Source organism: Tachyglossus aculeatus, chromosome X1, assembly GCF_015852505.1.
Source record: "Tachyglossus aculeatus isolate mTacAcu1 chromosome X1, mTacAcu1.pri, whole genome shotgun sequence".
Classification (NCBI taxonomy): Eukaryota; Metazoa; Chordata; class Mammalia; order Monotremata; family Tachyglossidae; genus Tachyglossus; species Tachyglossus aculeatus.
In genome coordinates this window covers 54,379,377-54,391,396 of record NC_052101.1, presented here as the reverse complement: position 1 = coordinate 54,391,396, position 12,020 = coordinate 54,379,377, and the positions used below count along the sequence as shown (strand labels likewise).

Here is a 12,020-nt window from a genome sequence, read left to right as displayed (position 1 = left end):
CCTCCCTCATGAATAGCCACCTTCATGTCTAGGGATGTGCCTCATAGGGTAAATGGTCTTGACCATTTTGTGTCAGAGGAGTTATTCTAGTTGTGTAGCCTTAACCTGTGCTCATTCTAGCTGGTGTGGGATACAACTCCTCTGGTTCAACCATTTCATTCTCTCTAGCTTTTTTCTGCCTTGCAGTTGGAAACCGCACCCACCAGTGGTCTCTGGGGAATATAACCTGTAAATTCCGAATCATCTGTTTTAAAACTCCACATCTTTAGGTCTTTTGTCTTTGAAGTTAGATGACACCCTCCTGCCTTTGGTGCTCTTCATATCTTCCTGGTGTGCCTGCTTCAGGGATCAGAAATTCTTATGTCTAACCTAAATCTCTCCTGCTGTCGAGTAAACTCATTTCTATTTTATCCTTGGCTCACTGAGGATGAGTATGTCACTATCCTCTCTTTAGCTAACCCTCCCAGCCTTGAACATCCTGGACTGAAAGAAACCAAGTTGGCTTGAGTAGAGGTATAACAACAACGCTGTGGGATTCATCCAGATGCTGCTTTATTACGATACACGAGTAGAAGGTTCCCAAAGGGACTGTTATGTGTGTACAAGTCACTCGTCCACTTTGATGTTAAAATATTCATACATACAAGCATTTATCTACTGCCACCTTTGCCACACCACAAAAGATCTTCATCTAGAAAAATAATGCATCCACATCAATTTATATTTTCTCTTCTTAAATGAAGGGCTTTGCCCCCACAGTAATAGGACACCTAGACTGGGGAAGAAGACAATTACTGATTCGTTGAAGTGAAATCAACACTTTAAGGAATCTGCAGACCACAAAACACAAGGGATGAGGAAACCTAAAGGACAATTGGAAGCCATCAATTCTGTTATGGGGCATCATTAGGACTTGAAAGCCCAAATCGCTGAGACTCTAAGCTGTTTACTGGGGAACCTTCCTGGGAATTCCCCCCTGGAGCTTTTCTTTCCCAATGATCCCATGGAGACTTCTGTGATATAAGCTGCTTTTCATCCCACTTATTCCACTGGTATAAGGATGATGGAAGTGCTTGTTCACAAGTTCAATCCTTCCACCTGCCAACCTTGCTTGCTGCCTTTCTTTACCCACTTAGGAGTGTCCTGCCTGGGGACAAGAACATGAGAGCTTCATTTTCTGCTGCCACTCGAAGGGAGGAGGACAGAAAGGAGAAGGGAGAGAGAGAGAGAGTTGGGGTGCAGGAGGGAAGGCGAGAGAGAAGGAGGGAGAGAGAAAGGAAAGAAAAGAATCTTGAGTTTGAAGAAAGTGTAGGATAGAATCCTCTCTAATGACAAGTTTGATACTAGTAAGGAAATGGCAAACAGGCCCTGCTGTACTCTGGGAAAATCAATGTGGGAGGGAAAGGAGAGGCCTGTCTTCTAGACCCCCTTGGTGTAGGCTCCCTAGAGACCTTCCTGGAGCTGCCAGTTTAGGAAGTGGTTTCTGAGAAAGGGGAATCTGTCCTTGTGGAATGGGATTGAGCCCACTAAGTCCTTTGTCACTAGCTATCAGGGACCCACAGTGGTCTGGAAGGAGGAAACTGGTGGAAGAGGAGAGAAACTTGCTAGGGTCAGAGACTGACTTCCATTATTGGAATATTCGATTTTTGTGTCTAAATAACTTTGAATGGCATGTTCCTTTCCCTCCCTATGAAATCTGTCTGTGCTTTCCCTTTTCCCTTCTGCTTTCCTCATCTATTGACTAGTCAGAAAAAGGACTGCTCCTCATGGACTCATTTACTTTCTAGCAAGCTTTGCCTGGTGGGGTTCTGGAAGCACCTCGTTGGCCGTGAAATGTGGGAAAAGTAGAATTGTTGCCGGGAGGATGAAGGAGTGGGGCAAAAGCAAGAAACATGCTAATGTGGCCACCTCAAATGCTGCCCTTCCCTCGACCCTCAGCTCCTTGTATCCATAATTAATTATGGTATTTATTAAGCCCTTACTCTGTGCTAAGCACTAAACTAAGAGCTGGGGTAGAGACATGTTAATCAGGTCGGACACTATCCCCGTCCCATATGGGACTCACTATCTAAGCAGGAGGCCCTCATCCCACTAAAAATGTGTTGGAGCTTCCCAAACTGGGTTGACAATACCATGAATCTCTAGCAAGGGAGTGAAGGAGAGGGGGCAAAATAGAACTTCAGGTGGTCTCACAGCACACTCTAAAACAAAAAGAAAACAGTGCACAATCGCAGGATCCACCCTTACTCCTCAGCTGCCATCTCTTCTTCCCCTGGGAGGCTCCTCCCGGGATGCTGGCGCTTCTCCTCGTCTCTCTCGCCTTTGCCGATGTCATCTAAGAACTCCAAAAGCAGGCTGGCTCTGCTGCAGTTGGGGCCATCTTGAGGTCCACAGGGACTTGATGGGTCTGGGCTCCCGGAATCCGGAATCCACCTCTTGCCTGGGTGCTGCCGCTTTTCCACATCTGCCTGGCTGTTAAAAGCTAGCTCTCCCTCCCAGCTCCTCTTCCCTGGGTGCTGACGCTTGCTGTACACTTGGTGCCCCATCCCTGGGAGCTGGCTTTTGGAGAATTCGACTAGGGACATAAACTGGGGGCTGGGACCTTCCGTGTACCTGTCCCAGGGAGATCTCCGACCAGGGTGTTGTCTCTTCTGCTGTTCCCTGAAGGCTTCGGAATCGTACTCATCTCGTCTTCCTGGATGCTGGCGCTTCTGGGCCTCTAGAAGCTGCTCTTCCCCACTCTCACTCCGTTTTCCAGGGTGCTGCCTTTTTTGGGCCTCCATGAAAAGCTCCCCATTTCCTGCTTCCCCCTCCTCTTCTTCCTCCTCTTCCTCCCCCTCCCTCTTTCCAGGATGCTGCCTCTTCACCAGGTCATCCATGTATCTCTTCCCAGGGTGTTGCCTTTTGTCTAGCCAGTCCTGCTGTAGAAACTGTGGTTCTAGAAAAGAAAATCATTCGGGTGAATGCCCCAAAATTGTGATGATGCAAGTGCTGATGATGATCATGTCTGATGGAACTAGTACTATCACCTTTCTGAACAATTGGAGGCTCCTAAAGCTGGAAGAAACCTCTGGAGAGCATCTAGTCCAACTCTTCCTAACCCCTCGAACCCTTCCAGGGAGAGAAACACGCCTCTTGGGAAGCAGCATAGCCTAGTGGCAAGCTCACGGCTCTGGAAGTCGGGAGATTGGGTTTCTAATCTCAGCTCTGCTACTACCCTCCTGGGTGACCTTGATGAGTTACTTGACCTATTTGTCCAAAAATCCCTCTGGACTGTAAGCTCATTGTGAGCAGGCATTGTCTATCAGTTCTATCATGCTCTTCCAAATGCTTAGTACAGTTCTCTGAACACAGTAAGTGCTCAATATGATGATTGAAATTGGAAGGATAAAATGAGGAAAGGATGTAAAAGAATTTGGGAAAAGTAAGAGCGCTGTGCAAATGTCTAGATATTATGATGATGATGATGATGATTAATCCTTAATAATAATAATGATAATTGCCTAAATTATCCATTCCTGTGACTCACACCCCTCATCAGTGGAAGAAGGTAGTGAGGGAGAGAGTCCTGTCCAGGAATTTAATTATTCCCCCCAAATTTTGTGAGGAAGGGTTATCCCTAGAGTATGACTAAGGAAGATAGAAAGGATAGGTGACTTTTCCAAGCCCATAAAACCACTGCATGGCCAATCTGGGATTACAGCTCCTGACTCCTGGTCTAAGGCTCCTAGAGACCACAAGACCACTCAGAGACAGAGAAAGACTTTGGGATCTGGCTCAGAACCAGAGCTGCTGTGTTTCCACCCAGCTCAGACCCTGCCTTGCCAGGTGGCTTTGGGCCAATCATTTACCCTGTGCTACAGTTTGCTTTGCCTTGAAATAGGTGTGATCACAAATACCTCATCAGCCAGTGTGGGAGAACTAAATAGTTGCAGTTTGTGAAATGTGCTAAGAAGGCTAATTTTCAGGGACACCACTCTTTAAAATGGATCCACCCGGGATCTTTGGGAGATGCTCCAAGGGGGTGCTCTGCTAGGATTCCCAGCCAGTGCCATTAGATGAAGATAATGGCAGACATTACTACTCCCAAGGAAACGGGGCTGCAGGACAGTCTCATTTGGACCGCTGAAACTTCGAGATCCAGATGTGGACAGGCCTTTAGCACAGTTGCCAGAATTTCTTTTCAGAAAGAACTTGCTGTAAAACAGGATTGGTCTAATTAGGCTGATAAATTATCCTAATTATTACTGTTTTAAAAATGGTGAGCTATGTGAGGACCATTTTGGTGATGGCACTAAACTCCAGTGACACAAAACATACAAAATCTACCCCCTCAGTCTTAGCCTAAATTTTTCTTTAGCAAAGGATCCCGCCATACCTGATTAAACACCATTTCACTTCACTTCTCTGTGGCTCAGTTTCCTCATCTGTAAAGTGGGGATTTGATACCTGTTCTTCTTCCTACTTAGACCGTGAGATATAAGTTAATCAGGTGGCACACAGTCCCTGTCCCACATGGGGCTCACAGTCCAAGTAGGAGAGAGAACAGGTATTGAATGAATCCCCATGCGGGACAGGGACTGTGTCCCACCTGATTAACTTATATCTACCCCTGCACTTAGAACAGTGTTTAACAAATGGTGCTTAATGAAATTCATTATTATTATTATTTTCATCCTTTCCTGGAGGGGGGCACCGAAGCCCTTCATGCAGAAATTTAGTAAAACAGGAGGGAAAAAGGTAGAAAACATTGAGTACAAATCATTCAGTCCACATCTCCCTACTCCTCAAGAACCTCTGATGGCTGCCCACCCACCTCTGCATCAAAAGGAAATTCCTTACCATCGGCTTTAAACTCCTTACCATATTCTACTACAGCCCAGCCTGCACACTCTTCTCCTCTAGTACCAGCTTACTCACTGTGCCTCGATCTCATCTATCTTGTCACCATTGCCTTTCCCATGACTTCCCCCTAGCCTGGAACTCTCTCCTGCTCCATATACACCAGACCACCACTCTCTCTATCTTCCAAAGATGATTAAGGTCACATCTCCAAGAGGCCATCCCCGATTAAGCCCTCTTTTCCCCAGCTCGCTCTCCCTTCTGTATCTTCTGTGCGCTTGGATCTGTGACCTTTGGACATTCGGTATTCGCCCCACCCCCAACCCCACAGCACTTATGTGCATATCTTTAAATTATTTATTCATATTAATGTCTGTCTCCCCCTCTAGACTCTTAAGCTCATTATGGGCATTCATTTCATTCATTCATTCAATAGTATTTATTGAGTGCTTACTGTGTGCAGAGCACTGTACTAAGCGCTTGGGAAGTACAAGTTGGCAACAAGTGTCATCTAATTCTGTTGTATTGTACTCTCCCAAGCCCTCAGTACAATAAGCTCTCAATGCCACTGATTGATTGATTGTCTGGAAAGTGGGGAGGAGGGAGAGTTTGAAGAACTGGAGAAGGGATTAGATCCTATTGTCTTGCTTCATAATCTGCCATGCCTCAACCAGGGGAGTTTGAATAGTGCTGTCCATTCTGAAATGTCACGTATGGTCCCTGCCGCCCATTGAACTCAGCGTGTTCAGACACACCTGTCGACATCCTTCAGCTCAACTCCCCTTAGCGCTTAAGCTAAAGAGTTGAATCCCTCTTCTGAGTATGGAAGAGGAGCCTCCCTGGACTCTCTGCCTGCTCCACATTCACCCCTCTCAACAGGAGAATGCTTATAGCTTATGAGAAGCAGCATGGCTTAGTGGAAAGAGCCCGGGCTTGGGAGTCAGAGGTTGTGGGTTCTAATCCCAGCTCCACCACTTATCAGCTGTGTGACTTTGGGCAAGTCACTTAACTTCTCTGTACCTCAGTTACCTCATCTGTAAAATGGGGATTAAGACTGTGAGCCCCACGTGGGACAACCTGGTTACCTTGTATCTACCCCAGCACTTAGAACAATGCTTGGCATATAGTAAGTGCTTAACAAATACCTTCATTGTTATTATTACTGTTATTCTTATAGAAGGGGGGGACACCTCAGAAGCTGAATTCAGACTGGGGAAAGGGATAGAGGTAGATTGTAAACTCCCGCTAGGATGTAAGCTTCTTGAGGACAGGGATCATGTCTACTTACTCTGCTGTTCTCTCCCAAGCGATCAGAGCAGTGCTCAGCACACAGTAAACTCTCAATGAATGCAATTGATTGATTGATTGATTATGGGCCAGTGGTTGGCTTATCCAGACACTTTGCTTTGCCCAGGCTATCTGGCAAAGTCATGCAGCAGTTCATCACTCTACTAATTCTGCTAGTAGCCCCACCCCAGCTGCACCTTGACCCATCCTGATTTGGGCCCATATGATAGTGTGGTTCCCAAGCCTTAGTTGGGGAGAAAGTCTCGAGTCCACTCTGCTCTAGAGCAGCTCATTACCCAGTTCCGGGGGGCAAACCCTTAAACTGATGGACATCCCTGAGAGAATCTGATCTACGGAATCCTCAGGCTGGAAGTGAGTACTAAGGGGTCAGCTAATCGAATTGTTTGTTTCCTAAATAAGACATGCTTACTACAGTGCTCTGCACACAGGAAGTGCTCAATAAATACCATTGATTGATTGCTGGCTAAGACTGAACTTTACGCTCACAGACAAGATGGTGTCTAAAATCCTGAAATTCATTCAGTTGTATTTATTGAGCGCTTACTGTGTTCAGAGCACTGTACTAATCTGTCCAGGGATTCTGCAACCTCTGTAAGAGAACTGGTCTGTCTTCTGTTAGGAGATTTTTCATTATGTCTATTGGATATTAACTTTTGTGGCCATTAAATTTTTTTTTTCTTATTCCATCACCTGGGGATCTTAGTCTGTCTAATAAGACTTTGGGCCATGTATTTATACTTATTCCTACTTAGGCAAAATGACTCAGGATCTTGTGTCATCTGTGTGCTGTGTGACTTTGCTTAAGTCCCTTACCTCCCTGTGCTTCAATTTTCCTGTAGGAAAAATGAAGTTGATAGTACAAACCGAATATCACCCCGTTGCTCACTGTGAGGATTAACTAATAAAAAGATGCCAAAGTCAATACGAAATGCTTTATAAAGGATCAAGCTGCACATTGATACCAATTAGGCCAATTAGCCTTGGGATGAGTAGTGTATCGAGTCCCTCAGATTCCCCACGGGGAAAGGAGATTGTATCTTTTATGGGTTCTCTTTTAACTTCCCAGTTGCAATGAAGTTTAGTTAGAATATTGTTGTTTGACTTGGAGGATAAAAAGAAATAATCTCCTAGTTTGCTCTCTGTCTGGGGGAAATCAGCTTTTTGAGAATGGTAAACAAAATTACCAATGATTAACTGGGCTTCTGATCAAGACCTGCCTCTACCTATCCCCTACTCAAAACCCTCCCCTAACTGTGAAATAAATAATTTCACAGACTGGCTCCCAGGAGAAGAAGTCTATTCACTACCTTTGGATCCCAATACCTGTGTGACAGAGATTCAGGTTTCCCCTGGGGAAAGGAGGAAGTGGGTATCTGAAAAATAAAATTAGGCAAATTCTGGCTCAGGCCTCTACACAGTTTAGTCCCTGAGTGTTTCAGCTAAGCTAGGAACTCCCTGAAACAAACAAACAAAAAGGCTCCTCAGTGAGAGAAGTCTTAAACCACAGCCAGGAATATGGGAAAGACGATTTACATCAGAATGTTACATGAAAGAAAATGGAATGAATCGGTGAGGGAGCTGCCTTTGTGCTTTACGGCTGGGCAGCCCTCTAACTTTTAAGCAGAAAGTGAGACCCTATTTTTTGTTTTTCTTCAGCAGAACCCACAGATTCTAACTTAAAATGGAGTGAGGGTTGAGGGAAAGAGGGGAAGCAGCTTTGTACCTGAGTTTGTCTTTCCCTCCTCTTCTATTTCTTTGAGTTTAGACCTAAGGATGATGTTCTCTGCCCTCTGCAGGAACTTTTCCAGGAGGCCCCTGTCATCATTTTCCTTTTCCTCCAGCATAGGCTGCCCCAGGTTGACTGTGATGCTGGACAGAGTCAGGGAGAGGAGCAGTGGGAGCAGCCAGAACAAGGTCATCGTGGCACTTGAGCTTCTGCACAGTAGGCAAGAGGGAGAAGGAACAGTAGGATACAGAATGACAGAATTAATTAGCAGCTCCCAAAGTCGGCCGCATTGCTACCAGGGTCAAAGGGGAGGGGAGAAAAGGAGAACCCAAACCCCAGCCGAACCACCACATGAAAGGATTTGTCTCTCCTTTAAGGGGTCTCTGTTTCTTCATTATTCATTCTCCAATGCTCTCTCTCTCTTTCCCTCTCTCATCCCCCATCCCCGATATTTTGATCCCAAGAACTGCTCCCATCGTCCCACCAAGATTTCAGATACCTGTCCTCCAAAATCATCGAGCAGGTGGAGTGGAACATTCATTCATTCATTCATTTAATCGTATTTATTGAGCACTTACATGCAGCAAGAAGTTGCTTCAGCTTTTGAAAAACAGTGTGGCTGACAATGGTTTTTAAGATCTGCTGATCCATAGCCGGGACAACTTTCCCCCTAGAGTTCATTGCAATTTAGACCAAGCTTCTAAATGAAAAAGGTCCTTAATTTGCTTTGAGATTTTCATCTCTTTCTCTCTCTCGACACATACACATATGTACATACACACATGCAGACATACATATATTTTTGCATATATTGACATATAAATGTGCACACTCTATCAGTAAGAATCACATTTCTGTTCTTTTAACAGCTGAACTCTCTAGCTCTGGTGAGAAAAGACGGTCTTAGAAGCATCCTGTTCCCTTGCATGGCTGTGTCCACAACCTCCCAATCAGATAGCTAAAGACAAAGCACATTAAAATTACCTGCTTCAGGAAGTGGCCCTTCTCCAAAGAGTTTTCGGCTTGCCTGCTCCCTGAGAGGTTTCAGAATCTCGGAGCCTGTCTTGTGCCCTAAGCACATGCAGAGTCCCACAGAATTCTTTCTTCTCTGGCAGTGAAAGCAAGTGCTGCCCTTACTTATACTCTGCTGCTTGGGACCCTATTATGCAAATCCCAGTGAGGTAATTGAGCTGGTGTGTCACTCTTCCTTTTCCTTGATGTCAGAGAACCAGGGTTTGAAGGGGCTTTGAAACTTCTGGCAATTTCTAATTGGACTACATGTCGTCCCCGCTTTCTCCCCCCTCACCCCCGGCTGTTTCTTCAATCTCCACCTCCCTTCTAGAGGAGAGGGTGGGGGTAGAGGGAGATGGAAAGGTGGGATGGGTGAAGGAGGTCCGTGGAGTGCAGCCACCGAAACCGAGACTTTCAAGTAAAAACAAAGAGATTAGATGCCTTTTAATAAGGAAGCTGGCTGTGGTAAAAAGAAAGGAATGAACAATTATTTCAATCCTAGTTGAGAAGGAGAGAGAAAAAGGGAAAGAAATGATTTGGGCTGTCAAAATAAAAGCCATCCGAATTTCAACGATGCCTACGCCTACAGAGAGCAGGGTCTGCACTGGCATTTGGAGACAGGTGGAAGGATAGACCGAGTAAGCATACTGCAAGATCTAACTGGGCAGGGATTGTGTAGTTTAGATGGGGATTGTGTCTCTAGAAATGGGTAAGTAGGATTCCATCCTTTCCGTCCTTTTAAAGACTTGGTTTTTTGGAGAACTTAAAGGGACATTTGGAAGGCCAAATGATTCAACTTAGATTAGCATATTTTGGACACATAATCAGGAGGACTCATTCTCTGGAGAAGACATTAATGCTAGGGAAAACTTGGAAGAGGCAGACCGGCGGCTAGATGGGTAGAGACCATAACAACGATATTGGAAGAACGGTTAGGTTATGAATTATGACAGAAGACAGGACGTTCTGGAGAAAATACACCTATAGAGTCGTTATGAATCGGAAACAACTCGACGGCAAATAAAGGAACATCCTAGAGGATGGTTCCTGACCTGGCCGAGGTGAGTGATTTCTGAGCTTTTCAGCATCTATTTTCTGCCCCGTGTAGTTACAGAAAGCTTGCGTTAGAGGGAGGGCAAGTGAGAGCAGACACACTCACCCAAATCAGAATGAAAACAAAGACAAGATGTCAAAGCTAAGAAAGAAAAAAGGCTAAAATAGTCACTGCTCAGCTGCTCACCATACAACAGAACTGTAAAAAAGAGGCCAAGGAAAAGGCGTTTAGAACTTTCCTGCTTGAATCTTAGTTCCTGGGAACATGATGAGAGAAAATCCATGCAAACCTCTCCTAGGCACACACATCCCCAGGCACTGAGAGAGGTTTGGCGGAAGGGTAGGTTCTGAAAACCAAGATGACATAGAGTTAAATTTAGGATCATGGTTGCTCCTGAAACAGACAAAGGAGAGGCTGTGGTCCCTGTTCAAAGGGAATCTACCTTGAGACAAATAAATCGAGATCCAAGCACGTATCTACACACACTCAGTTTAGCTAGGGAAGATATTTCTATGTCCCCATCCTGAATTATCCCCCCTTCCCCCCAACTGCAGCAAGTGGACTCAATCCTTACATAGAACTCCTCTGTGCTCTCAGCCTTCTGGGTTCTGGGAATCAATCAATCCATCAACCAATAATTAGTGGTATTTATTGAGCACTTACTCTGTGCTTAAGGCAGCCATTGGTAATGAAAGCTAATATCTGTTTTCCTGGTTCTGAAATCCTACAGTCCCTGTCCTTATGTACCCAGGTTTGAATTCAAAGAAAGAGGGTATGAAGTCTGCCAGAGAGGCAGCCTAGTGGAAAGACCCCCGGCCTGAGAGCCTGGGGACCTGGGTTCAGATCTTGATTTTGCCATTTTCCTGCTGTGTGACCTGGGGTAAATCACTTAACTTTTCTGTGTCTCAGTTTCCTTCCCTGTAAAATGGGGATATGATCCCTGGTCTCCTTCCTTCTTAGACAGGGAGTTCCATGAGGGCCAGGGACTGTGTCTGATCTGCTACCCCAGTGCTTGGCACGTAGTAAGCGCTTAGCAGATACAATGGTCGTTAATATCGAGTAGCATATTCACTTTTCCCCAGTACACATTTCCTCCTCCCCGTGACCCCAGGTCATATATCCTCTTGGCTACACCCCCTTGACCATGTCCCCCTCCCCCATAAGTAAAACTATGCAACACAGGGAAGAGAAAAGATAGGAGTGGGCGCAACCTATTGATCACAAGGGGCAGGCAAGTGAAGAACCTAATAATGCAGATGAGCTGGGGAAGTTCTTAGTCCCAACCTTGGCCTCAATTTGTGCCGTGATAGTGTGTTAAATAAGTGACTGCTGTTATCTTAGAAAATCCATGTAGTTAGTGCTCCAGGCCATCCAGCATCCACTGTTCCTATGAGAGATCACCATTTGGTAATCGCAGCAATTCGATTGTATCGTACTCTTCCGAGCTCTCCGTCCAGTGCTCTGCACACAGCAAGCGCTCAATAAATACCACTGATTGATTGATTCTTGGCACAGGACACTCGTGGGAGGGGTATCAGCAGTCTCACCCCTTTTTGAGAAAAAGATCCAGAGGCAAAGAGTCCAGTTACCTGCACCCAAGGAACTCTGGACCTGTGCAGATGGAGGTGAGAGGAGTGATTAAGCATCTGGGAAACTGGCCCCTGCTTTTCTGTAATCAATCCTCCAATCAACGGTGTTTATTGAGTGTTTACTTTGTGCACAGCACTGTACCAAGCACTTGGGAGAGTACAGCGCGACAGAGTTGGGAGTTATGTTCCCCACCCACAAAGAGCTTCTTGTAATCTCCAGGTCCTGAATCTCTGAGATCGCCCCTACTCCCACCTTGGGATCTGAAGCCAGGATCTGTCTTCAAAAAAGGAATGGGTGACAGGCTTGGCCTAGGGAGAAGAAAAATTAAACCTACAAACCAAGGATGGCAACAGCTCCGCTTCCCCCAGGGTGATGTAGGGGGAGCGTTATCCAGTCTGGCCTCCCAGAACTCCTGGGGAGGAGGAAAGAGTTGTAGGTAATCCCTATTTTGCACTTAGGCACAGAGAAGTGTTACTTCTTGATAGCATC

General features: G+C 45.6%; 1 protein-coding gene across 1 annotated transcript; it reads right to left on the bottom strand.

Moving 5' to 3' along the window:
• Nucleotides 1–544: 544 nt before the first annotated feature.
• TRH (thyrotropin releasing hormone) lies at nucleotides 545–8,945 on the bottom strand. The gene is made up of 3 exons (XM_038772800.1): nucleotides 8,861–8,945; nucleotides 7,874–8,085; nucleotides 545–2,938 (listed from the first exon to the last, which is right to left on the bottom strand). The coding sequence occupies exons 2-3, from the start codon at nucleotides 8,067–8,069 to the stop codon at nucleotides 2,244–2,246; spliced, it is 891 nt and encodes a 296-aa protein (XP_038628728.1). The 5' UTR covers nucleotides 8,070–8,085; nucleotides 8,861–8,945; the 3' UTR covers nucleotides 545–2,243.
• Nucleotides 8,946–12,020: the final 3,075 nt, after the last annotated feature.

Excerpts from the sequence above, each read along its gene's own strand:
- TRH (XM_038772800.1), bottom strand. The coding sequence starts at position 8,069 with ATGACCTTGTTCTGGCTGCTCCCACTGCTCCTCTCCCTGACTCTGTCC. Across the intron at positions 2,939-7,873 it reads GGAGGGAAAGACAAACTCAG|AACCACAGTTTCTACAGCAG; the intron begins GTACAAAGCTGC and ends TTTCTTTTCTAG.